The 26,539-nt window shown below is 40.8% G+C and overlaps 1 protein-coding gene and 1 long non-coding RNA gene across 5 annotated transcripts in view; one reads left to right on the forward strand and one right to left on the reverse strand.

The window, feature by feature from the left end:
- The first annotated feature begins 1,944 nt into the window (after positions 1-1,944).
- Positions 1,945-4,257, forward strand: LOC141278594 (uncharacterized). The gene is made up of 3 exons (XR_012331543.1): positions 1,945-2,058; positions 2,181-2,306; positions 3,202-4,257. It is a non-coding gene; the product is annotated as an uncharacterized lncRNA (long non-coding RNA).
- Positions 4,258-5,936: 1,679 nt separating this feature from the next.
- The window catches only part of NXPE3 (neurexophilin and PC-esterase domain family member 3), a 53,479-nt gene continuing 32,876 nt past the window's right edge, over positions 5,937-26,539 (reverse strand). For 3 of the 4 annotated variants that reach the window (XM_019923229.3, XM_019923228.3, XM_033855870.2), the window contains 2 exons: positions 10,621-10,827; positions 5,937-7,482 (listed from right to left, as the gene is read on the reverse strand). In XM_019923229.3, coding sequence (XP_019778788.1) covers positions 6,932-7,482; positions 10,621-10,827 — 758 coding nt within the window. In that variant the 3' untranslated portion in view covers positions 5,937-6,931. The remainder of the gene's footprint in view (positions 7,483-10,620; positions 10,828-26,539) is intronic. The other variant, XM_033855871.2, reaches the window with a different exon arrangement.

Consider the following 26,539-nt stretch of genomic DNA (forward strand, 5'->3'; position numbering starts at 1 on the left):
CCTATTAACCTGGGGGGGAAAATCAAGAGGCCACCAGATCAATGTCAGCTAAGAGCCAAAAGTAAATGGTTTTCTCAGGAGCAGTTCACTGTGCATCTCAGAATAATTAGAAAATCTTCCCTCTCAGTAGTGCTCTCCACAGCTCTTTAACTTCTGAGAGGGTTTCCTTTGGTTCCAGACTTCTTTCGGGGCAAAGTAGAAATGAGAGAGGTTTGCCTCAACTTCCTCAATGAGGAAAAGTCTGTAGCTGGACGACTAAATTATACTGAGCATGGTCATCACCTCCATGCTGGCAAGGACAGTGCTAAACGTTTAACACGAGGTTTGTTGTGCGCCTACTTTTTTTTTTTTTTTTGGCCACGCTGCATGCCTTGCCGGATTTCAGTTCCCCGACCAGGGATTGAACCCAGACCCCAGCATTAAAAGCCTGGAATCCTAACCACTAGGCTACCAGGGGACTTCCGTGCACCCAGCTCTTGTGCTAACTCTTCCCAGACTGTCTCTCTTATAGCCTCTGTACCCTATCCAACTGTGTCTTTAACCAAAGCAAATTGATGTTATAATGAAGAGAGGTGGTAGATCACACATTGTACTCTGAAGCCAAATAAAAAGACTTTAGGGTTATCTGGATGTTTAGGTGATCTGTGTGGTTGATCTCTATCAGGGATTGTTGAGGGGAATGAATAAGCCTTTGAAATTTTTCTCTTCTTTTATTGTCTAAACAACCTACTGACAGGAGAGGCCAAAAAAAAAAAAAAATTATTCCACCTGATCAATAACGTGTTTCTTTAGATGCCAGATTTAAAGTGAGGGAATATATATTACAAAGTGCTTAAAATTTACATAATAAATGTCATCCTCTGAGACACCTCCACCCCATACATCAGTTCCCTAATCCTCCTGGAGACAATCTCAATCCATCCTACCTAGAAAAGCACTTTTATTCACACAAAATCCCAGATTGTAATAGATCTGGGGGTTCAGCCAAGTCATCAAACTTCAAGATTTCCTTTGTTCATACAATGGTCTTGTAATACATGTCTTTCATTTTACAAAGGTAATATAAGAACTACATGCTATACAACATTTTGATCTACTCAGATATATTTTTCCATAAAGATATAGTTCTATGCCTACCCTTGGTGAGAAAGTATACCTCTAAGCCCACACTCAAACTTCCTGGGAGATTTCTAACTAGGAGTATCAAAGGCTACTTCACTGGCTAAATAAAAGTTTTTACATTAGATTTATGATACTTTCATCACCCATCCTACCAACCTCTTCCATCAGCATCTTAGTCTTTCCTGGGCCTTCAAGGCGAACAGAAACAATTCATAGTCATTACCAAACTATAAAAACATCCCAAATTTTCCTTCCCCAAAATACTGCCCCCTAATATTTTGCCCCAAAACAAGTATGATCACCCAAATATCAGAAAGTGACTCCAAAGTAAAGAATCTGAATATGGGAAAAGAAAAAAAAAAGCTTTTAAGATACTTTTTCATACTAAATATAAAATAATAAAAATATACCTTTGTGTTTGAAGAGTCAAGTCATACAAATACGTAAAGGCAAATCAACTGTTTCCAGCTGTAATCAGCGATAATAACCCAAGTACGTGAGAGCACGAGAAAGATGATCAGTTTCCTTTTGAGGTTACATGATAAGCAGCAGCGACAGTTAAGCAGCCTTTTTCTCTAAGAACTCGCCGGCGTCTGACCTCTTGGCAAGAGAAGGCCAGGCCCTCTCCCTGGCCCCCTTTATAGCGTTCGCTTGCTGCTCACCGTTCTAGAAAGGGATGGGGGCGGGGGACGCTAAGGACCTGTTTCCTAAAATACAGAATACGGTCCAACTCTCATTCGAAAGGGTCTGCGTGGGCACAGAGGAGGGGCGGAGACGGCGGGAAGGGAGCAGCAAGGACTTTGTTCGTGGACTTTTTTTTCTGCACCCTGGAAATTCCCAGGCCAGAAAGGTACCGACCCTAGTCCCGGACATTCCCCTCAAGGGTCGGCTCCAAGACCTGGACTGGAACCCCGCAGAGGAATCAGAAGCAAATCTGTAAGCAAAACTTTTTTTTTTAGGGATGCCTTTTTTAAACGTCTCAGTGAATTTACTGCCTGCATTGGCCTTGCCCCCTCCTTAGATTCACCTTCTCTGCTTCTTTCGCTTTTTCTGTACAGCCTTTAAGTGCGGGGGCTGAGGAGGGGGATGCTTTCTACAGCAAAGCTTTTCAAACATGGCAATCAGAAAGTAGTGTCCCCATGGTGTGCCTTCACTGACAAACTAAAGGACAAGGAATCTGCGATGTAAGTAAAGCAGTGGTCCCGTAACATGAAGATTACATTATTTTCATGTGGGGTGAATTTAAACAGAGAATGAACCATTGCGCAACAGTGAAAGGATATCTTCTACGACATTAGGTTTCACTGTGGCTTCTTTTTCTTTTAAGACACTTTCGACTGTCATCTCTGTACTGCTTCCCACTCCCCCGCCCCCCCAAGGCAGTCTTACAATCCAGCTTTAGAATTAGACAGGAAATACCTGCTTCTCCAATAGGAATGGGCATCTAGACCTAAACACCAGAAGATCCTTAAAACTTTAAGACAGCAGACCGTCCTTCTTATAAGAAGCCTGACTTCCTCTCATTTCACGCAGAATACTGAAAAGCAAAATGTAACACACTTAAGTTCACACGTTTTCTAAAAAGCTGTAACTGCACTTCTGAGACAAAGTGAACTTGAAGTGCATTCTGTGCCCTTCTACCTCCTGCGTCCTATAAACTGATGCCCTCAACAACCCTCTGATTTTCCACCCTCACCCCCGCCCTCCCCCAGGATTCCTAGGTGCCCCTAGCACTCTGGGACTGTGGTCTCACTTTCAGAGAGGAAAAGAACACTTTCCAGAACTTATTTATTTATTGCACACTGAGGAGTCAGGCAAATGCACTCCACTGAAGACATAAAACCTGGAGAGAATAATGTTTAACACTAGAGAATGAATACACTTGGATTTCTGGCATGAGCGACTAGCTAATCTTTAAAAGCTGAATTTACCCAGATCTACAAAGATAATGCTGAGCACCTTTTTTTTCAGGGGGGAAGGGAGGGGGGTGGGAACAGAGTGGGGAGGTCTTATTTCTGTTGTTTCCCTTGGAGATTTATTTCCTAGTACTTTCTGGGTAACTGCTATTTCCTTTAATAGGGCCCAGAAGCAGACTCACCTCTGGCTTGCAACACACGGATATAAAGGCTTACCATACACATTCTTGGCAAGTGCCCAGATGGATCAATCTGAAACTTAATACCTGAAGCTGGGAAGTATCAGTCAGTTGGTATTTAACAAAATGATGGTTGTTCAGAAAGGTAAAATGGATCATATTGGAACAACAAACTTATATTTGCTAAAGAAAAGTTACTCTTAACTTTTATAAAATATAATTTTCACAGAAGAGCCTTATGGATTCTCCCTTTCATAAGTAGCATCAAATCAATCATTTGAGTTCTAGAATATGAGGAGATCCACTAAATGAAGTTAATGCTGCCATTCCAAAATAAAAATCCATATTTTAACCCAATGAAATTATATATTAATCACCATTTTAATATTTTATTATAAATCTAAATGGCCAACCTATGTAAATAATGATATCATTTAGCTAAACTGTTAGGCAGACTTTTATAATTAAGTCATGAAAACATAGAAAATATTTGTATGTTAAATTTAAAAACACAGATAAAAATTACATGTTCTCTGTGATTACAGCTGTGTGATTTAAAAAACCTAGAAGAAAATAAACCAAACTGCTAATGCTCATCGCAGATGATAGAATTATGGATTCTATCCATAGATTTTCTTTTTCTAGATTTTACAATATGTTTATTTAATATCCTTTACATTTATAATGGAAACACAACTCTGTGGTATTGGCTTAAAATAAACTTTTCAGAAGAAATTAAAATCGTTCTGAGAATGATTTAGGTAATATTCCAAACTCTACACTTAGGCTTTTTTTTAACTTCCACACGAGCATAGAAAGACACATTAGAAGGACAGAGTGAATGAGAATACTTTAAGAAACTGTGTCATCAGATCTTTAGGACATGTCACTAAATCAAAAATTAACGGGATGGGGCTTCCCTGGTGGCGCAGTGGTTAAGAGTCTGCCTGCCGATGCAGGGGACACAGGTTCATACCCCGGTCCAGGAAGATTCCACATGCCGCGGAGCGGCCGGGTCCGTGAGCCATGGTCGCTGAGCCTGTGCGTCCGGAGCCTGTGCTCCGCAACGGGAGAGGCCACAACAGTGAGAGGCCCGCGTACCGCAAAAAAAAAAAAAAAAAAAAAAAAAAAATTAATGGTATGAGATCGTGAGAAATCATTTGCACAAACAAGTAGTACCACTCCGAAGCTCTGAAGAGGCAGTAGAAATTGAAACTCTCCTGGGAAGACATGACTCAGCCTCCTCCAACGATCCTTGAGTAAATGCTCAAAAGTTCTTTCCTAAAAAATAAAACCTCTTTACAAAATCCAAAAAATTCTAGTTGAAAAGGGCTATGGACTCTCACATACCTTAGTTCAAATCTAAACTCAAGTTCCTCATCTATAAAATGGAACTATTATCTGCACTATTAGACCATGATCAGAATTAAATGTTATGGGAAAAGCTCCTAAAATAATAGACAAAAAATATTATTTCCTTAGTTCTATCTTCCCTCTGTGTTTCTCAAAACATAGAACACCACCATTGCATCAGAACTCCTGGGCATTTGTCACTAAGGTTGATTCCACAATTCCCAGAGGCATAGCTCCTAATTCTGCATTTTTATCAAATATTCCAAGTGAGGGACTTCCCTAGTGACGCAGTGGTTAAGAATCCGCCTGTCAGTGCAGGGGACACGGGTTCGAGCCCTGGTCCAGAAAGATCCCATGTGTCACAGAGCAACTAAGCCCATGCGCCACAACTACAGAGCCTGCGCTCTAGAGCCCGCAAGCCACAACTACTGAGCCTATGTGCCACAACTAATGAAGCCCACACGCCCAGAGCCTACACTGAGCAACAAGAGAAGCCACCACAGTGAGAAGCCCGTGCACCGCAACAAAGAGTAGCCACCACTCACCGCAACGAGAGAAAACTCGCACGCAGCAATGAAGGCCCTACGCAGCCAAAAAAAACTAATTTAAAAAAAAACTTAAAAAAAAATATTCAGAGTGATCCTTAGACATTCTAAAGGTTAAAGGCCATTAAAATTAAGCCATCTTAATATATTTAACTACCTGCTCCACTTCAGACTCAGAAAATAATTTAAAATCATATTTATTTATTTTATAAACTTGAAGGTGGCCCTCAAGGCTAGGAAAGAAAGATCTTAAACTCTCTGTTTTAAGTTAAAAACGCAGATTCTTTTTTTTTTTTTTTTTTTTTTTTTTTTGCGGTACGCGGGCCTCTCGCTGTTGTGGCCTCTCCCGCTGCGGAGCACAGGCTCCGGATGCGCAGGCTCAGCGGCCACGGCTCACGGGCCCAGCCGCTCTGCGGCATGTGGGATCTTCCTGGACTGGGGCACGAACCCGCGTCCCCTGCATCGGCAGGCAGACTCCCAACCACTGCGCCACCAGAGAAGCCCAAAACCCAGATTCTTTGACCCATTCTTCTAAGGGTGTATTTTTTCATGCTTTAGGCATCTGTCTTCATCTCTAAAGCCTCCCCAGTTTCTTCACATGTTCACTTAGGGATAAACAAAACTATATTGTAGCTCAAAAAGAAAAGAGTACTTACTAAAATGGCACAAATTAATTTAAACTTATTTAAAATTAATAAGGTAAAGACAGTCAAGTAAAATTGATAATTCAATTATTTTAAGAGAGCCAATAGGAACAGCACCTTTTACTTCCAAGCATGACAGAATGTGTGTACCTTATGCCCAAATAAACCCATCACAGATTTCAATATCTAAATTTAATTTTTAATTAGATTTTAATTTCTAATTTGGGTATGCAATTCAAAATAACAACCAAAAAAGAAATACTCAAAATTGATGGAAATAATTTCTACAACTTTATAACAAACAATACCAATCTTTACATAAAAGTCAATTCTTAAAACCCTCAAACTTCAGAACACAAAAATAAATTTTCCTTTATAGATTTTCCCCTTCCAGCTCCAAAAGTGGTTATTTTAGAATAAGTATTCATCCTGTAAAATTTAGCTGAATCAGATAAGTAGCAATTACCCAATGCAAATATCAATTCAATGCACAGATTTTATATATACTGCTTTCATATTTCCCTTTTGCTTCTTTTCTAGATAAAAGCCAGACACTGTAAATATTCTCATTACAAAGTTCTGACCAAGGACACTGGCCTTTTCAAGTAATCCAGAAAAAACTGGATCATCAAGATAAACTTCTAAGACACAGCAGTCTTCAGTGTGTTACGGGAGCCACTGACTAAAAGCCTTGGGGTTAATTCACTTCCCGCTGAAGATGTACCAATTATGCTATTCATGTAGATGTGCTCAATTTCCTTTACCAGACAAGATACAAACACTCCACTGCCAACCAAACTTGCCCCTTCCACTTAGGTCACAACATTTTTCACACTTTTTAGCACAGTATCCCCTCCCCTCCCAGGAGAAGCTAGTTCAAACACACTCATTAGTATCTTTGGTTACGAGGGCAATATAGTGTGTAAATGCTGTTAATAATCGTTCCCCCATAGATAAGTCAAGATGGGAAAAAATCCTATAGGTAGGTATAAATGTAATCTGCATTTTCTAAGCTCCTTACAAGTCATTATATAAAGTCCATCTCTTTTTTTAAAATTTTAAATACATATCAATGGCAGCCATCTCTCCATAGGGCCACCCATAAACTTTCCGTAGTGCAGGTGATAGAGAAGGTCACTGAATGTGATTTCTCCAGTCTCCTGCAGGGCAGACTAGCTCTCCAAGGGGCACACAAAGGACAAGAACATGTCCAGCTGGTTCTTCACAATAACTTCATCTGGATGTAGCTTGTGGGGCAGATAATGGGCCAGGGTCATCTCCCAGGCATCAACAAGATATACCCCAACTCCTGAGAACATCTTCCGAAGGATGGTGTCCAGCTGAAAGTTATACCAGTCGCTGTTGAAAAGGCTCACTTCAGGTCCCAGCTCTTGGGCGTTGGCTGTCCGGATGACTACCACAGTCTTAGGGCTTCGATCCAAGAGCTGGACCACGGCTCGACGGATGTTCCTGAGCCGCCGGATATACACTTCCAAGGGGAAGGTGCTGAAATGAGACCACACAGCTATGGCAACGACTGTGTTCTTCCCTCCCACGATGCCATTCAGCTCATTCGCCACATAACGGAGGTCATTGCTAAAGACGGTCGTGAAGCGGATCGGTGGACCGTGGCAGCGGTATTTGAGCAGGATGTTGTGCTTCTGGTCCACCGCAAGGAAGGGACCCACATTCTTCGGGCTACCCAAGTTAAACTCCACTAAATCTGAAACAAGGGAAACTCAGATTCATAAGAATGTTTAAACCAAGCGATATATTTTGATTATTCTTTAGTTAGTGGCTTCAAAGAACAATTTTTTAAAATAAAATAACAAAAAGGTACAATACAAATGTAAAGGAAACACCTATTGCACGTCACTTTGGCCCCCTTGGCTTCAATGGACCTTTATATTTTAACATATTTATTACTTAAATCACTCCATAAGCATGAAATTACAAGTAATACCATCAGCAATTGATTCTAGACCTGAGAAGCAAAATAACCTGTTTACCTCTAATTATTAGGCCAAGAAATCTTCCTGTTTGCACTGACTGTTAAATATCTAAACATTGATTTGGCATTTACACATTACTGTTCTAACAGATCAAAATTATTTCTTCCAGGTCAAGAACTATATAACTTCTGCTTTTTTACAAACACATAATAGTAACCAAATACCTCTTTTTGAAATAAGCAAAAGAAAGAAGCAACCACGCTTCTTTTGACTTTCAATTTCACCCTATGGATGGAAAACCCTGTTTATGTCTTAGAAAACTTCTCTCTCTCTGTCGTAACAAACACAGCAGCATAAGTTAGAATTCCCTTCTCTCCCTCTACTTTATCTAGGTTGTGTTTCCAAGTCCTGCTCCTCTGAAGATCCCAGGAATCAATGATTATTCTCCCTTATTACTCCTCAAAAAGGCTGTACAATTCATCACTGAACATTCACCCCATGAGGAAAGAGGGTCTGTGTCATATCCCTAAATATTCCTATAAGTGCCTTACACAGACCAGATTAAGTAACCCTTGGCAGCCAAACTGAATTCACATTTCCTAAGCACCTCTTCCGTGCCAGCACTATTGTGCTATAAGCCAGCAATGCAGGACTTTGCTGGCGGTCCAGTGGTTAAGACTCCACACTTCCACTGCAGGGGGCATGGGTTCAATCCCTGGTCAGGGAATTAAGATCCCTCATGGCACGGCCAAAAAGAAAAAAAAATAGAATAAAAAAATAATAAAATAAATTAGAATCGTTTCCCAGCTTTAAAAAAAAAAGCCAGCAATGCTCAGATGGGTAAGTCACAGTCCTTGCCCTCAAGGAGTTTATAGTCAATTCTGAAGAAGTACCATCAAACTATAATTGTCCCATATTATTTACTCTTAAGGGTTAAAGTCAAGGTTTCACTTTTTTCTCCATGAGTTCCCAGGCTCCTCTTCTAAATTCTCATACCTAATTCATTACTACTTAGCATGTGGCCCCCCTTAAATTGAATAGAAGCTCAATTAACCATTCTTTCTTTTGATTAAGATCAAGCCCAACACAAGGCTTTATCGGGTAAAGATCTGTCTGCAAAGGGTAGGGTGGAAAATGCTCAAGACACACAATGTGATCATTGCTATGAAAGGAAATACCAAGCTACGTCATTAGAACTTAAGAATCAAGCAACTGGGGCTTCCCTGGCGGCAGAGTGGTTAAGAATCCGCCTGCCGATGCAGGGGACACGGGTTCGAGCCCTGGTCCGGGAAGATCCCACATGCCGCAGAGCAACTAAGCCTGTGCGCCACAACTACTGAGCCTGCACTCTAGAGCCCACGAGCACAACTACCGAAGCCCGTGTGCCACAACTACTGAAGCCCATGTGCCTAGAGCCTGTGCTCTGCAACAAGAGAAGCCACCACAATGAGAAGCCCTCGCACCGCAACAAAGAGTAGTCCCCACTCACTGCAACTAGAGGAAGCCCACATGCAGCAACGGAAGACCCAACGCACCCAAAAAAAATAAATAAAATAAATCTATTAAAAAAAAGAAAAGAATCAAGCAACTGCAGGCTCCTGGAGGGCCCTGCCTGGTCAACACCGAACTATGCCTAGCATCATGTCATACAAATGATTTCCCTTCTCCTGCTTTTGAACTTACACTTCATCAACTAGAATTCTGCTATGTCTGTTTCAATAAAAAAAAGCAAGCAAATCAAAACCGGAATTAACTTTCTATTTTGGGGGGTCATATCTACTTCCTCCTTTCCTTCCTTCTAAAAATTAAATTTGAAACTAAGTTGATGTAACAAATAAAAGAGAAAAAAGAAAAACATCACACACAACCACTCCCAACTGTGGGAAGTTGCTTTATGAAAAGCCCTGTCCATAAACAGCCATCAGAAACAGTTCCCTCTGCTCAATGTTATGTGGCAGCCCGGATGGGAAGGGAGTTTGGGGGAGAATGGATACATGTATATGTATGGCAGAGTCGCTTTGCGGTACACCTGAAACTATCACAACATTGTTAATCGGCTATACTCCAAAAATCAAAAGTTTAAAAAAAAAATTTAAAACACACAAACAAACAAAAAAACCCAGTTCCCACAGAACTATTCATCAGCTCTCTAAACTCTAAGTGGGGCCTTTAGTCCTGCTGCCCCAAATCCATCCCTCCTCACTCCATCCACACCACTTCCAGGAAGAGGAAAAGGCCCACTGTGAATAAGGGATGGCCCTCCCATGAGTGGGGTTTTATTCCAAGTCTGGAGAGCTTCCCCAGAGCCCAGCAGGGAGACCAAGAAGCTAAGAAGACTGGGACTGACCAGAATCTCCCTTGCTGGGAGGCAGCTCCACCTCAGAGTCACACCAATGGACGGCCCAAGGGGTGAGCAGGGATGGCTCTGCCGCATGAATGCATTAAAATGCACGACAGTTTCGCTGCCTCCTTCCACTTAAATCTATGATAGACTTGGAGTTGGACCAAACAGAACTAGAAGAGAAACAACTGGAAATGTTCACTTCTATCTCACAGCCCAGAATGCTAGAAGTGAAAGACACCTGTGAGGTGATAGTGTCCTGCTGCCTCAGCTCACACTTGGAGAAGTGAAGCCCTGAGAAGTAGAAGACTCGTCCAGGGTCACACAGCTCATGAGTGGTATGAACTTCAACAAGCAGCCAGTGCTTTCATCGATGCGTCACAGCCCCACCATTGATCAGAAACTATCACTCATCTCTCCAAGGTTAGGACACCTCTTCAGTCCTACAGAGAAATAACTGCTTCCTCACCTGATGCCTTTCTTCAGGCACCGGACTGGGTCTGCTTATTTCAAAGCTGAATTTTGTATGTGTGGGAAAGAGTTATGAAACAAAAAGCAAAGTACCAACCTGGAACAAATGTAGTGAGGTATTCAAACCATTGCCTGATTGTCGAGTCACCAAACAAATACACCACTTTTCTCTGTAAGCATTCTGTAATGTTGTCAGGGTCATTAAACTGGCGCATCTTAAACTTTCTGGGCCTCCACTGATTTTTGTAATAATAGCCAGAAGGAAAAGTTCCTAAGCCTTGAGATAGTTCTAGGTTGTTGGTTTCTGGAAAAAAAAAAAAAAAAAAAAAGATATTCTGAAATTCTCCTCCAACAAACCATACCTAAAAAATGTTCCAAGAAACACAATTATGCCCCTATGTTTGTTAGCTTGCTGGCTACGGATAACATTTCCTGCCATCACATCTCAAAGAAATCCCAGACTTCCCCCCTCCTACAAAAAGTTCTCCTTTGCACAAAAATAGGAAGATCTGAAGTGGGTGTGAGGGTGTTTGTGGACACGCTCAAAGGGGAAAGGGGACGTTGATCATTCCCTCAGATTACGCATGTTTTTCTCAAAGCCAAAAATAAAGGCAGGCCAAAACTAAGGAAATGTGTAGATGTAAGCATTGTCCAGCATTATCCCAGAACAGGAGAAGAACTTCTCATCCAAATGCCTGTGAGGCAAGTAAAAATTTAAATTCATATTTTACATATGCATAATAATATTAGTCCACACTGTTTCTCAGCCCATTAAAAAGAAAAGTTTCAATCCATGGGTCCTACAATCAAATATTAACTCGGAAAACCACCACTGAATACAGAAAACAAACCAATGACACACATTCTAAAGATTTACTGCCCACAACACAAAAGGTTCAGAAGTCTTTATGCACAATGAACAATATTCAAATTGTATCAGCAGTGTGTACTCATGGTTGTAGCCTAGCTACACATGATAACACAAGTGCCGGGATACCTTTCAGAGAAACTCAACACCTTTCTGCCCTAACACCTCCCTCAGAAAATGCCACTGCAAAAATGGCACGCTTTACGTGCTTCAACAGGGATGCCTAATATTTCTTGCAGGTTTACTCTGCACCAGACACCGTTCTGAGCAATTAAATTTATTATCTCATGGGATGTTCACAATAACCCTTTAAGGTAGTCCTATTATCCCTACCTTTCAAAACATTTAAGCAACTTGATCCAGAGATAGTAATGTAGCAAAGCCAGGATCTAATCCAAGCCGGTGAGCCCCCAAGCCCATGCTCTTAACCACTGCGTTACATCGTCTCTCAAAAAGAGATGTTAATAGATATCTTTCTTTTTGGCTTTTTTCCTGAAAGACTACATTTATTCATTTCTAACATTTATTATTCAAACCTGCAATCTTCAAATAACCACCAATCATTTTATATCACTCCCTACACAGCCCAAAGTTGAAATCTTGATCATATTCCAGTAATTTTAGAGTCTCACCTGTTAAACCACAATTTAAAATCCAAATGCTCAGAAATTTAAATTTAAATATGACTCAGAAATTTAAATTTAAGTGAGTCTCCTATTTGTGACTATTTTCAGCTTCTTTGACTTCTTGATATTATCTCTATACTAAAAATTATTTTGGAGAGACCTTCAAGATGGCGGAGGAGTAAGACGTGGAGATCACCTTCCTCCCCACAAATACATCAGAAATACATCTATGTGTGGAACCACTCCTACAGAACACCTACTGAACGCTGGCAGAAGACCTCAGACTTCCCAAAAGGCAAGAAACTCCCCACATACCTGGGTAGGGCAAAAGAAAAAATAAAAAACAGAGGCAAAAGAACAGGGACGGGACCTGCACCAGTGGGAGGGAGCTGTGAAGGAGGCAAGGTTTCCACACACTAGGAAGGCCCTTCGCGGGCGGAGACTGCGGGAGGCGGAGGGGGGAGCTACAGAACCGCGGAGGAGAGCGCAGCAACAGGGGTGCGGAAGGCAAAGCGGAGAGATTCCCGCACAGAGGATCGGTGCCGACCGGCACTCACCAGCCCAAGAGGCTTGTCTGCTCCCCCGCTGCGGCGGGCGGGGGCTGGGAGCTGAGGCTCGGGCATCGGAGGTCGGATCCCAGGGAGAGGGCTGGGGTTGGCTGCGTGAAGACAGCCTGAAGGGACCTACTGCACCCCAGCTAGCTGGGAGGGAGTCCAGGAAAAAGTCTAGAACTGCCTAAGGGGCAAGAGACCATTGTTTGGGGTGCGCGAGGAGAGGGGATTCAGAGCACCACCTAAACGAGCTCCAGAGATGGCCGTGAGCCACGGCTCTCAGCGCGGACCCCAGAGACGGGCATGAGACGCTAAGGCTGCTGCTGCCGCCACCAAGAAGCCTGTGTGCGAGCACAGGTCACTATCCACACCTCCCCTCTGGGGAGCCTGTGCAGCCCATCACTGCCAGGGTCCCGTGATCCAGGGACAACTCCCCCGGGAGAACGCACGGCACACCTCAGGCTGGTGCAATGTCACGCCAGCCTCTGCTGCTGCAGGTTCACCCCGCATTCTGTACCCCTCCCTCCCCCCGGCCTGAGTGAGCCAGAGCCCCCTAATCAGCTGCTCCTTTAACTCTGTCCTGTCTGAACGAAGAACAGACGCCCTCAGGTGACGTACATGCACAGGTGGAGCCAAATCCAAAGCTGGACCCAGGAGCTGTGTGTACAAAGAAGAGAAACGGAAATCTCTCCCAGCAGCCTCAGAAGCAGCGGATTAAATCTCCACAATCAACGTGATGTACCCTGCATCTCTGGAATACCTGAACAGACAACAAATCATCCCAAAATTGAGGTGGTGGACTCCGGGAGCAACTGTAGACTAGGGGTTTGCTTTCTGCATCTAATTTGTTTCTGGCTTTATGTTTATCTTAGTTTAGTATTTAGAGATTATTATTATTGGTAGATTTATTGATTGATTTGATTGCTCTCTTCCTCTTTTTTTTTTAATATATAGATATATATTTTTTTCCTTTTTCTCTTTTTGTGAGTGTGTATGTATGCTTCTTTGTGTGATTCTGCCTGCATAGCTTTGCTTTTACCATTTGTCCTAGAGTTCTGTCCATTTTTCTGTTGTTTTTTTTTTTTAGTATAATTTTTAGCACTTATCATCATTGGTGGATTTGTTTTTTGGTTTGGTTGCTCCCTTCTTTCTTTCGTTTTTTTTATTACTTTTTAATTTTTTTATTTTTAATAATTACTTTTTAATTTTTTATTTTAATTCTTCCCTCCTTCCTTCCTTCCTCCCTTCCTTCCTCCCTTCCTTCCTTCCTTCCTTTTTTCTTCCATCCATCCTTCCTTTCTCTCTCTCTCTCTCTCTCTCTTTCTTTCTTTCTTTCTCCCTTTTCTTCTGAGCCGTGTAGCTCACAAGTTCTCAGTGCTCCGGCTGGGTGTCAGGCCTGAGCCTCTGAGGTGGGAGAGCCGAGTTCACGACATTGGTCCACCAGAGACCACCCAGCCCCACGTAATATCATCAGTCACTGAGAGCTCTCCCAGAGATCTCCATCTCAACGCTAAGACCCAGCTCCACTCAACGACCAGCAAGCTACAGTGCTGGACACCCTATGCCAAACAACTAGCAAGACAGGAACACAACCCCACCCATTAGCAGAGAGGCTGCCTAAAATCATAATAAGGTCACAGACACCCCAAAACACACCACCGGACACAGTCCTGCCCATGAGAAAGACAAGATCCAGCTTCAACCACCAGAACACAGGCACTAGTCCCCTCCACCAGGAATCCTACACAATGTACTGAACCAATCTTACCCACGGCGGGCCAACACCAAAAACAACGGGAACTACGAACTTACAGCCTGTGAAAAAGAGACCCCAAACAGAGTAAGTCAGGCAAAATGAGAAGACAGACAAACACACAGCAGATGAAGGAGCAAGCTAAAAACACATCAGACCAAACAAACAAAGAGGAAATAGTCAGTCTACCTGAAAAAGAATTGAGAGTAATGATAGTAAAGATGATCCAAAGTCTTGGAAATAGAATGGAGAAAATTCAAGAAAGGTTTAACAAGGACCTAGAAGAACTAAAGAGCAAAAAAACAATGATGAACAACACAATAAATGAAATTAAAAATTCTCTAGAAGGAATCAACAGCAGAATAACTGACACAGGAGAACACATAAGTGACCTGGAAGATAAAATAGTGTAAATAACTACTGCAGAGCAGAATAAAGAAAAAACAATGAAAAGAATTGAGGACAGTCTTAGAGACCTCTGGGACAACAGTAAACGCACCAACATTCGAAATATAGGGGTCCCAGAAGAAGAAGAGAAAAAGAAAGGGACTGAGAAAATATTTGAAGAGATTATAGTTAAAAACTTCCCTAATATGGGAAAGGAAATAGTTGATCAACTCCAGGAAGCATAGAGAGTCCCATACAGGATAAATCCAAGGAGAAACATGCCAAGATACATATTAATCAAACTATCAAAAATTAAATACAAAGAAAAAATATTAAAAGCAGCAAGGGAAAAACAACAAATAACATACAAGGGAATCCCCATAAGGTTAACAGCTGATCTTTCAGCTGAAACTCTACAAGGCAGAAGGGAGTGGCAGGACATACTTAAAGTGATGTAAGGGAAAAACCTACAACCAAGATTACTCTACCCAGCAAGGATCTCATTCAGATTCGAAAGAGAAATTAAAACCTTTACAAACAAGCAAAAGCTAAGAAAATTCAGCACCGCCAAACCAGCTTTACAACAAATGCTAAAGGAACTTCTCTAGGCAGGAAACACAAGAGAAGGAAAAGACCTTCAATAACAAACCCAAAACAATTAAGACAATGGTAATAGGAATATATATATCGATAATTACCTTAAATGTAAATGGATTAAATATTCCAAGCAAAACACATAGAAGTGGCTGAATGGATACAGAAACAAGACCCATATATACACTATCTACAAGAGACTCACTTCAGACCTAGGGACACATACAGAATGAAAGTGAGGGGATGGAAAAAGATATTCCATGTAAATGGAAATAAAAAGAAAGTTGGAGTAGCAATTCTATATCAGACAAAAGAGACTTTAAAATAAAGACTATTACAAGAGACAAAGAAGGACACTACATAATAATCAAGGGGTCAAACCAAGAAGAAGATATAACAATTGTAAATATTTATGCACCCAACATAGGAGCACCTCAATACATAAGGCAAATGCTAACAGCCATAAAAGGGGAAAGCGACAGTAACACAATCATACTAGGGGGCTTTAACACTCCACTTTCACCAATGGACAGATTATCCAAAATGAAAATAAATAAGGAAACACAAGCTTTAAATGATACATTAAACAAGATGGACTTAATTGATATTTTGAGGACATTCCATCCAAAAACAACAGAATACACTTTCTTTTCAAGTGCTAATGGAACATTCTCCAGGACATATCCTATCCTGGCTCACAAATCAAGCCTTGGTAAATTTAAGAAAATTGAAATTGTACCAAGTATCTTTTCTGACAACAACAATATCACACTACATATCAATTACAGGAAAAAATCTGTAAAAAGTACAAACACATGGAGCCTAAACAGTACACAACTTAATAACCAAGAGATCACTGAAGAAATGAAAGAGGAAATCAAAAAATACCTAGAAACAAATGACAAAACATGACGACCCAAAACCTATGGGATGCAGCAAAAGCAGTTCTAAGAGGGAAGTTTATAGCAATACAATCCTACCTCAAGAAACAAGAAACATCTCAAGTAAACAACCTAACTTTACACGTAAAGCAATTAGAGAAAGCAGAACAACAACAACAACAAAAAAACCCAAGTTAGCAGAAGGAAAGAAATCATAAAGGTCAGATCAGAAAAAAATGAAAAAGATATGAAGGAAAGAATAGCAAAGATCAGTAAAAGTAAAAGCTGGTTCTTTGAGAAGATAAACAAAATTGATAAACCATTAGCCAGACTCATCAAGAAAAAAAGGGAGAAGACTCAAAGCAACAGAATTAGGATTGAAAAAGGAGAAGTAACAACTGACACTGCAGAAATACAAAGGATCATGAGAGATAACTACAAGCAACTATATGCCAATAAAATGGATAACCTGGAAGAAATGGACAAATTCTTAAAAAAGCACAACCTTCTGAGACTGAACCAGGAAGAAATAGAAAATATAAACAGACCAATCACAAGCACTGAAATTGAGATTGTGATTAAAATCTTCCAACAAACAAAAGCCCATGATGAGATGGCTACACAGGCGAATTCTATCAAATATTTAGAGAAGAGCTAACACCTGTCCTTCTCAAACTCTTCCAAAATATAGCAGAGGGAGGAACACTCCCAAACTCATTCTATGAGGCCACCATCACCCTGATATCAAAACCAAACAAAGATGTCACAAAGTAAGAAAACTACAGGCCAATATCACTGATGAACATAGATGCAAAACTCCTCAACAAAATACTAGCAAACAGAACCCAACAGCATATTAAAAGGATCACACACCATGACTAAGTGGGATTTATCCCAGGAATGCAAGGATTCTTCAATATATGCAAATCAGTCAATGTGATAGGGACTTTCCTGGTGGTGCAGTGGTTAAGAATCTGCCTCCCAATGCAGGGGACACAGGTTTGAGCTCTGGTCCAGGAAGATCCCACATGCCGCGGTGCAACTAAGCCCGTGCATCACAACTGCTGAGCCTGCACTCTAGAGCCCGCGAGCCACAACTACTGAGCCTGCGTGCCACAACTACTGAAGCCCACACACCTAGAGCCCATGCTCTGCAACAAGAGAAGCCAATGCTGCAATGAGAAGCCTGTGCACCACAACAAAGAGTAGCCCCCGCTCACCACAACTAGAGAAAGCCCATGCCCAGCAATGAAAATCCAACGCAGCCAAAATCAATCAATCAATCAATGAAATAAACCATATTAACAAATTGAAGGAGAAAAACCACATGATCATCTCAACAGATGCAGAAAAAGCTTTGGACAAAATTCAACACCCATGGGCTTCCCTGGTGGCGCAGTGGTTGAGAATCTGCCTGATAACGCAGGGGACACGGGTTCAAGCCCTGTTCTGGGAGGATCCCACATGCCGCGGAGCAACTAGGCCCGTGTGTCACAACTACTGAGCCTGCGCGTCTGGAGCCTGTGCTCCACAAGAGAGGCCGTGACAGTGAGAGGCCCGCGCACCACGATGAAGAGTGGCCCCCACTTGCCACAATTAGAGAAAGCCCTCGCACAGAAACGAAGACCCAACACAGCAAAAAAATAAATAAATAAATTACTAAACTCCTTCCCCCAACATCTTAAAAAAAAAAAAAAAAAAAAAACCCATTTACGATAAAAACCCTCCAGAAAGTAGACATAGAGAGAACTTACCTCAACATAATAAAGGCTATATATGACGAACCCACAGCTAACGTTGTTCTCAATGGTGAAAAGCTGAAACCATTTCCTCTAAGATCAGGAACAAGACAAGGCTGTCCACTCGCACCACTGTTATTCAACATAGTTTTGGAAGTTTTAGCCACATCAATCAGAGAAGAAAAAGAAATAAAAGGAATCCAAATCGGAAAAGAAGAAGTAAAGCTGTCCCTATTTGCAGATGACATGATACTATTCATAGAGAATCCTAAAGATGCTACCAGAAAATGACTAGAGCTAATCAATGAATTTGGTAAAGCAGCAGGATACAAAATTAATGTACAGAAATCTCTTGCATTCCTATATACTAAGGATGAAAAATCTGACAGAGAAATTAAGGAACATTCCCATTTACCACTGCAACAAAAAGAATAAAATACTTAGGAATAAATCTACCTAAGGAGACAAGACCTGTATGCAGAAAACTATAAGACACTAAGGAAAGAAATTAAAGATGATACAAATATATGGAGAGATATACCATGTTCTTGGATTGGAAGAATCAACATTTTGAAAATGACTCTACTACCCAAAGCAATCTACAGATTCAATGCAATCCCTATCAAACTACCATTGGCATTTTTCACAGAACTAGAACAACAGATTTCACAATTTGTATGGAAACACAAAAGACCCCAAATAGCCAAATTCTTTTCTCTTGACAAAGAAAAATGGAGCTGGAGGAATCAGGCTCCTGGACTTCAGACTATACTACAAAGCTACAGTAATCTAGACAATATGGTACTGGCACAAAAACAGAAATATAGATCAATGGGACAGGATAGAAAGCCCAGAAATAAACCCATGCACATATGGTCACCTTATCTTTGATAAATGAGGCAAAAATATACAAAGGAGAAAAGACAGCCTCTTCAATAAGTGGTGCTGGGAAAACTGGACAGCTATATGTAAAAGAATGAAACTAGAACACTCCCTAACACCATACACAAAAATAAACTCAAAATGGATTAAAGACCTAAATGTAGGCCAGACACTATAAAACTCTTAGAAGAAAACATAGGCAGAAGACTCTATGACATAAATCACAGCAAAATCCATTTTGACCCACCTCCTAGAGAAATGGAAATAAAAACAAAAATAAACAAGTGGGACCTAATGAAACTTAAAAGCTTTTGTATGGCAAAGGAAACTATAAACAAGACGAAAAGACAGCCCTCTGAATGGGAGAAAATATTTGCAAATGAAACAACTGACAAAGGATTAATCTCCAAAATATATAAACAGCTCATGCAGCTCAATATTAGAAAAACAAAAAACCCAATCAAAAATTTGTAGAAGACCTAAATAGACATTTTTCCAAAGAAGGTATACAGATTGCCAACAAACTCATGAAAGAATGCTCAACATCACTAATCATTAGAAAAATGCAAATCAAAACTGCAAGGAGGTATCACCTCACACCAGTGAGAATGGCCATCATCAAAAATCTACAAACAATAAATGCTGGAGAGGGTGTGGAGAAAAGGGGACCCTCTTGCACTGTTGGTGGGAATGTAAATTGATACAGCCACTATGGAGAACAGTACGGAGGTTCCTTAAAAAACTAAAAATTGAACTACCATATGACCCAGCAATCCCACTACTGGGCATATACCCCGAGAAAACCATAATTCACAGAGTCATGTACCACAATGTTCATTGCAGCTCTATTTACAATAGCCAGGACATGGAAGCAACCTAAGTGTCCCTCGACAGATGAATGGATAAAAAAGATGTGGCACATATATACAATGGAGTATTACTCAGCCATATAAAGAAACAAAATTGAGTTATGTGTAGTGAGGTGGATGGACCTAGAGTCTGTCATACATAGTGAATTAAGTCAGAAAGAGAAAAACAAATACCGCATATATAACACATATGTATGGATTCTAAAAAAAAAAGGTTCTGAAGAACGTAGGGGCAGGACAGGAATAAAGACACAGACGCAGAGAATGGCCTTGCGGACACTGGGAGGGGGAAGAGTAAGCTGAGACAAAGTGAGAGAGTGGCATGGACTTATATATACTACCAAATGTAAAACAGATAGCTATTGGGAAATAGGGAGATCAGCTCGGTGCTTTGTGACCACCTAGAGGGGTGGATAGGGAGGGTGGGAGGGAGACGTAAGAGGGAGGAGATATGCGGATATATGTATATGTTTAGCTGATTCACTTTGTTATAAAGCAGAAACACACCGTTGTAAAGCAATTATAATCCAATAAAGGTGTTAAAAAAGAAAAAAAAAGAAAAAAATTATTTTGGTTTTACTCCCTTCAAAGAAGATGCCCTATTTGACAGTGCATACTTAATCTTTTTTCTTAGGTATCTGCTAATGCTTTGCAGGTTCAGGGTCTAAATTGAAAAGTACACAGAATTGTAAATGCTCTTTTGGCCAATGTGATTATCAAAGAAAAATGAGGGTTAGGGTAAACACTCGCTTGGCTTATTCAAAAGCAATTTCTCAACATGCTACCAAGTGTGGCTTTACCATGTCACCACACCTTGCCCAGAGCTCCTCACTGTATCATCACATCAAGGCTGCACAGGCCAGAGAGCTCCTGAGCAGACACCTGGGGCATAAAGAAAACATTTACTGGAATGGGAATTAAAAGTGATTTTGAAGTCACAATATTTACCACAGTTAAGTCTGTAGACTCAGTAGCTGAGTCTACTGTCAAATAAGGGTCATAAAGAAACGGGTATATCATACAGGAAACAATTACCATTTCCATTCAAATGTTAATTATATTTACTATCAGAGTTAAGTCAAGCAAAGCAAATCAATTACTGAACCTGACATTAATTCTTTAAACATGCAGCGCTAGATAACAGAACATATTTTTAAAGTGAAATGTGTTTACCTACATTGCCCTCTTATGGTCAACTGGGACAAAAACATTTCCTGACTAATATGATTTCAAGCAGTCTGAAGTTGTTTAAAAAGTCAGTGTTGCTTGGAGCTCAGAATGCATTTTCACATAAGATATCTGAGATATGAAAGCCCCTTAAATCAATAATATAATTCTTAATGTACTGTACAAGTGGAATGAAAATAATTAAAAAACAAAAATGAGTTATTACTCAATTTTATGGTTGTCTTGAACATTGATGGTGAAGGAAGTTTACAGGCAGGCGATTGTAAGAGCAGATATAAAGATCTTTATGCAAAATCAGGAGGGACAGTTTTGATTATTTGCAAGTAAGGTCCCTGCTTCTCTAAAATGTCCTGGCTTAATAAATAAATAAATAAATAAATAAATAAATAAATAAAATAAAATAAAATAAAATGTCCTGGCTTCTCTTTAAAAGCCGACAGCTTACATTTTCCTCCAAAGGGCATCATCCCATATCATTCATTAGCCATAATAAGGGCTATTTGGACCACAAATGTGACAAAACGAGAGCGAAAAAGGCAGAGATAAATTTTCCTAAATGATCTAGAAAGAGCTGGACGAGAGGGATACTGTGTGAATTAAGGGTTGGAGGTGTGAACACAGGTCCCTTAATTTTCTGGCATGGAGTTAGAAGTAAGAACAGTGAAAGGCTGACCAAAGGGAGAACGTGGTTCATGAGGGGAAGGAAAGACAAGTCAGAGAAGAAATCGAGGCAAACAATTCCCTGGCCAGGGAACATGAGCACAGGAGTGCCCGGGCACCACCTCGGGGAGGTAAGGAGTAAGGATAGCGTGCCAAGCTCTGGGCATGCCCCGTCCAGTGCTGGGAATGTGAGGAGGTCCTAGCTACTCAGCCACCATACTGGTTTGAGTTTCCCCCCACAAAACCTTGGGAAATTGATTTTTTTCCATTCTATTTTAGTCCCCTAAAACTATGCATTTTACAAAGGAAAGATAAAAATGCTATGTGAGGTAGAAATACCTGTAGATTCAGAGAATGTTGAAAGGGACCTCAGAGAATAGCTAGTCCAAATATCTTTTAGAGGTAAAGAAAGCAAGTCAGAGTGACTTGCCAACGTTTCTCAGAGTTGAAGAGACAGGAGGTAGCAGAGATGGGACCATTTACAGAGACCTACATTTATTATTGAAATGGCTGTGGGCTTCCTTTCCCCAAATGATATCAGTTTGCTGGATGTTATGTGTAGGATGTGAGTCCTTTGATTTCCTAAGTTAATTGGACCTGGACCTTGGTTTCATTATCTGTAAAACGGACAAACTACTAGTTATTCTGAAGGGCTGTTGTGAAAATTCGATACTGTAATAGTGTGAAAGTGCAGTTGTCACAATAAGGGGCCATACTGGAATGCTGGAAATATTCTATACACTGTAAACATTCTATATCTTGATCTGGGTGGTAGTTAATTAGTTTTCTATTGCTGTGTAACAAATCACCACAAACTTAACGGCTTAAAAACAAGGGGCATTTATTTTCCCACAGTTCTGCACGTCAGGAATCTGCACGTGGCATGGCTAGGTTCTCTGCTCAGGATCTCACAGGTGGAAATCAGGATGTTAGCAGGGCTGTGTTCCTTTCTGAAGGCTCTGGAGAAAAATCTGCTTCCAAGTTTGTTCAAGTTGTTAGCCAAATTCAGTTCCTTGTGGTTATAAGATTGAGTTTCTCATTTCCTTGCTGGTCGTCAGCCAGGGAATGCCCTTCAGCTCCTAGAAGCTGCCTACATTCCCTGCCCCATGGCCTCCTTCATCTTGAAAGCCAGCAATGAAGTATCTCCCTCACATGGAATCCTTTTCACACTTTCAATCTCTTTCTTCTGGAAGAACCTGGTCCCTGTTAAGGACTTATCTGGTTAGGTCAGATCCACCCACGAAAATCTTTTTTTTTTTTTTTTTTTTTGTGGTACGCGGGCCTCTCACTGTTGTGGCCTCTCCCGTTAAGGAGCTCAGACTCCGGACGCGCAGGCTCAGCGGCCATGGCTCACGGGCCCAGCCGCTCCACAGCATGTGGGATCCTCCCGGACCGGGGCACGAACCCGCGTCCCCTGCATCGGCAGGCGGACTCTCAACCACTGCGCCACCAGGGAAGCCCAATCTATCTTTTTTTAAAGTCAACTTTGTCATATAATTGAAGGGACGGGTTTATATAAGGGCATGGATCATTGGGAGTCATCTTAGAATTCACCCTACAAAGATATGTACACATGTAAAACTCCGTCGTACTGTATGCTTATGATCTGTGTGCTCTATTGCATATGAGATAAATTTCAATAAACAGAGAAAATAGTAAAAAGCTATAAAGATGTTGATATTTATCCTATTGCTATTAAATCTAGTCCTATCCTAAACTTTCAGTAAACTCCCCCAAAAATATGAGCTCTAGTTTAGTTGCTGATGAGTTTAGAAGCCATCAAGGTCCCACACCATTAGGCTATAATGGTCTGAGGACCACAGTGCAGATGCTTATGAAAATTCAGTAGTAATTCTGACACTGGAAAAGCCTGTCAGAAACCAGATGCTTGCCCTTGATAAGATAGTCTAGTCTAATTGAAAGCTGTGTTTCTTTGCTTTTGACTGGAATTATGTGTGCATGGGGGTAGCACTGGCAGCCTCAAGCAATCCACCAGACTCTAAACATGCACCTGAGAAGAGTTTTACCTTGTACAAAAATCAATTAACTAATATATAAATTATGAAGTGTCATAGGGAAAATAAAACCTTCAAAATATAGGATTCATAAGTGAAATAATATAAGTGTAAATATTATGAACACTTCCAAGGCCTGGGCAAAGAAAATATAAGATGGACCTGAAATATCCTGTGGTACCATAAAGTAAGGAAGTGCTCAAAAAAAATAAGTTAATTAATTAAAAGAATGAGAGCATGTCATGGGGAGGGGGAAGGGTGAGCTGTGACAAAGCGAGAGAGAGGTATGGACATATATACACTACCAAACGTAAGGTAGATAGCTAGTGGGACGCAGCCGCATGGCACAGGGATATCGGCTCGGTGCTTTGTGACCACCTGGAGGGGTGGGATAGGGAGGGTGGGAGGGAGGGAGACGCAAGAGGGAAGAGATATGGGAACATATGTATATATATAACTGATTCACTTTGTTATAAAGCAGAAACTAACACACCATTGTAAAGCAATTATACCCCAATAAAGATGTAAAAATAAAATAAAATAAAATGGAAATAACAATCCCTGTCCTACTTATCACATTGAAAATAAAATTATAAGTGATAGATAAATGTAAGTTATTTGCATTGAATTAAAACATACGTGAATGGGAAAAAAAAAAAAAAAGAATGAGAGCATGTCAAAAGGGCACAGAAGCCCAACTAAAAAAGTTCTCAACTACCAAAAGTGGAACAATTTGAACAACTGAATTGGATTATAATCCAAAGAATGAAATAGTCAGGAGTCTATGCTGATAAAATTAAATTAATGGTGAAGAAGGGACAACTCTTTCTTACAGAAAAATTTCAATTAATAAATGTCTTAAAAATGAGAGACAGAGCAAGTCACCATTAGAACACCACAGAAATAACTGCTGCAGGGAAGATCGAATGATGAATGCTAAAATTAGTAGGTGAAAGGTTAAGCAGAAACAGAATGTTTACATAGTCTCTGTATTCGTTTCCTGTAGCTGCTGTAACAAATTACCACAAATTTAGTGGCTTAAAACAACACAACTTTATTCTCTTACAGTTCTGAGGCCAGGAGTCCAAAATCAGTATCGCTGGGCCAACACCAAGGTGTTAGGAGAGTCACACTGTCTCTGGAGGATCTAGGGAAGAATTTGTTCCCTTGCCTTTTCTAGAGCTATATTCTTTGGCTCATGGCCCCTTTCTCCATTTCTAAAGCCAATGTCATGGCATCCTCAAATCTCTCTCTGCTTCCGTCTTCACATGGCTTTCTGTCTTCTGTATGAAATCTCCCTCTGCCTCCCTCCTAAAAGGACACTTGTGATTGCATTTAGTGCCCACTCAGATAATCCAGATAATCTCCCCCACAGCTCAAAACTCTTAACTTAATCACATCTGTAAAGTTTCTTTTGCCATATAAGGTAACATTCACAAATTCAACGGATTAGGATCTGGATATATTTAGGGGCCATTATTCAGCCTACCACAGTCTCAAAGTACCTCCCCAGAATACTGAGTAAATACAAAGATAAAAATAATTAGTTTAGGGAATTCCCTGGCAGTCCAGTGGTTAGGACTCCATGCTATCACTGCTGAGGGCCTGGGTTCGATCCCTCATCAGGGAACTAAGATCCCACAAGCCGAGAGGCACAGCCAAAAAAAAAAAAAGGAAAGAAAGAAAGAAAGAAAACTAATTAGTTTACAGTGGAAAACCGAGGTAGACACCACTTTAACCAAGTGATCAAGGTTAACATTGTTAGCAATACATATCAACATCATGTACCCCCTCAAAAGGATACAACATCATTTCTGTCCTATTCTTTCCAAAAATGCATAACCTCATTCCAATCAAAAGAAAACACTAGACAAACCCAAGTTTAGAGAGATTCTAAAAACTATCTGACCAATGCTCTTCAAAAGTGTCAAAGTCATGGAAGACAATAAGAGCCTGAGGATCTGTCACAGAGGAAAGACTGAGGAAACATGCAACTAAATGCAATGTGAGATCTGCACTGGATTCTGAAACAAAAAAGGACATTAGTGGAAAAACTGATGAAATCCAAATAAACTCTATAGTTTAGTTAATAACATTATATGGATGTTAAATTCTTGGTTTTGATAAGTGTTCTGTGATTTCTTAAGAAGTTAGCATAAGGGGGGACTTCCCTGGTGGTCCAGTGGTTAAGACTCCACACTCCCAGTGCAGGGGGCCTGGGTTCGATCCCTGGTCAGGAACTAAGATCCCACATACCTCAACTAGAGAGCCCGCATGCCACAATGAAGACCCAGCACAGCCAAGCAATTAATCGATTAATCAGAAATTAGCATAAGGGAAACTTGGTGAAGGCTATATGGGCACTTTGTACTATTTCCACAACTCTTCCTTAAGTCTAAAATTATCTGAAAACAAAAGATTTTAAAAAGAGAACAAAGGGAATGAAGGAATTAAGAGAGGAAGGCAGGGAGAGAGGGAAGAAGGAAGGAATTAAAGAAGGAAGAATGTGAGCCCTTCGTTTAGCATCTTTGAGTGCCCCCTGCTGGTCACTAAGGTGAATTTAGGTGAAGTTCCCCCAAGCCGGACTTCGTTGATTTATAAAGTAATTGTCCTCCTCTTTTCTTTCCAATTATTTACCTGCTCTGAGACAGTTTTATCAAAGCCAGGCTACCCTGCTCCTACTGATTCATGGTTTCTTTCTTCCTCTAAAAATCCATCAAAAGCCCCACTAGTTACTGAATCTTTCTTCTCTCTAAACAGAATGTACATCACAAACCCACAACCACTTCCTGGCTGAATCCCAAGACCTGTCAGGTGCAAGTAAACCACCCAAAGCTCCTCCCACTGGACAGCCAGGGAATCACAAGGTGGGTGAGCCAGATAACCAGGGCTGTGGAAGAGGGGGATAGATCTGGTAGTGGGACGGGGTCTCCGGAGGTGTCAGATGTGAGGATATGAAGGGTTGAGCACTACTGGGTGATCCCATGTTTACTGATATCTCGG

Source organism: Tursiops truncatus, chromosome 4, assembly GCF_011762595.2.
Source record: "Tursiops truncatus isolate mTurTru1 chromosome 4, mTurTru1.mat.Y, whole genome shotgun sequence".
Taxonomy (NCBI): Eukaryota; Metazoa; Chordata; class Mammalia; order Artiodactyla; family Delphinidae; genus Tursiops; species Tursiops truncatus.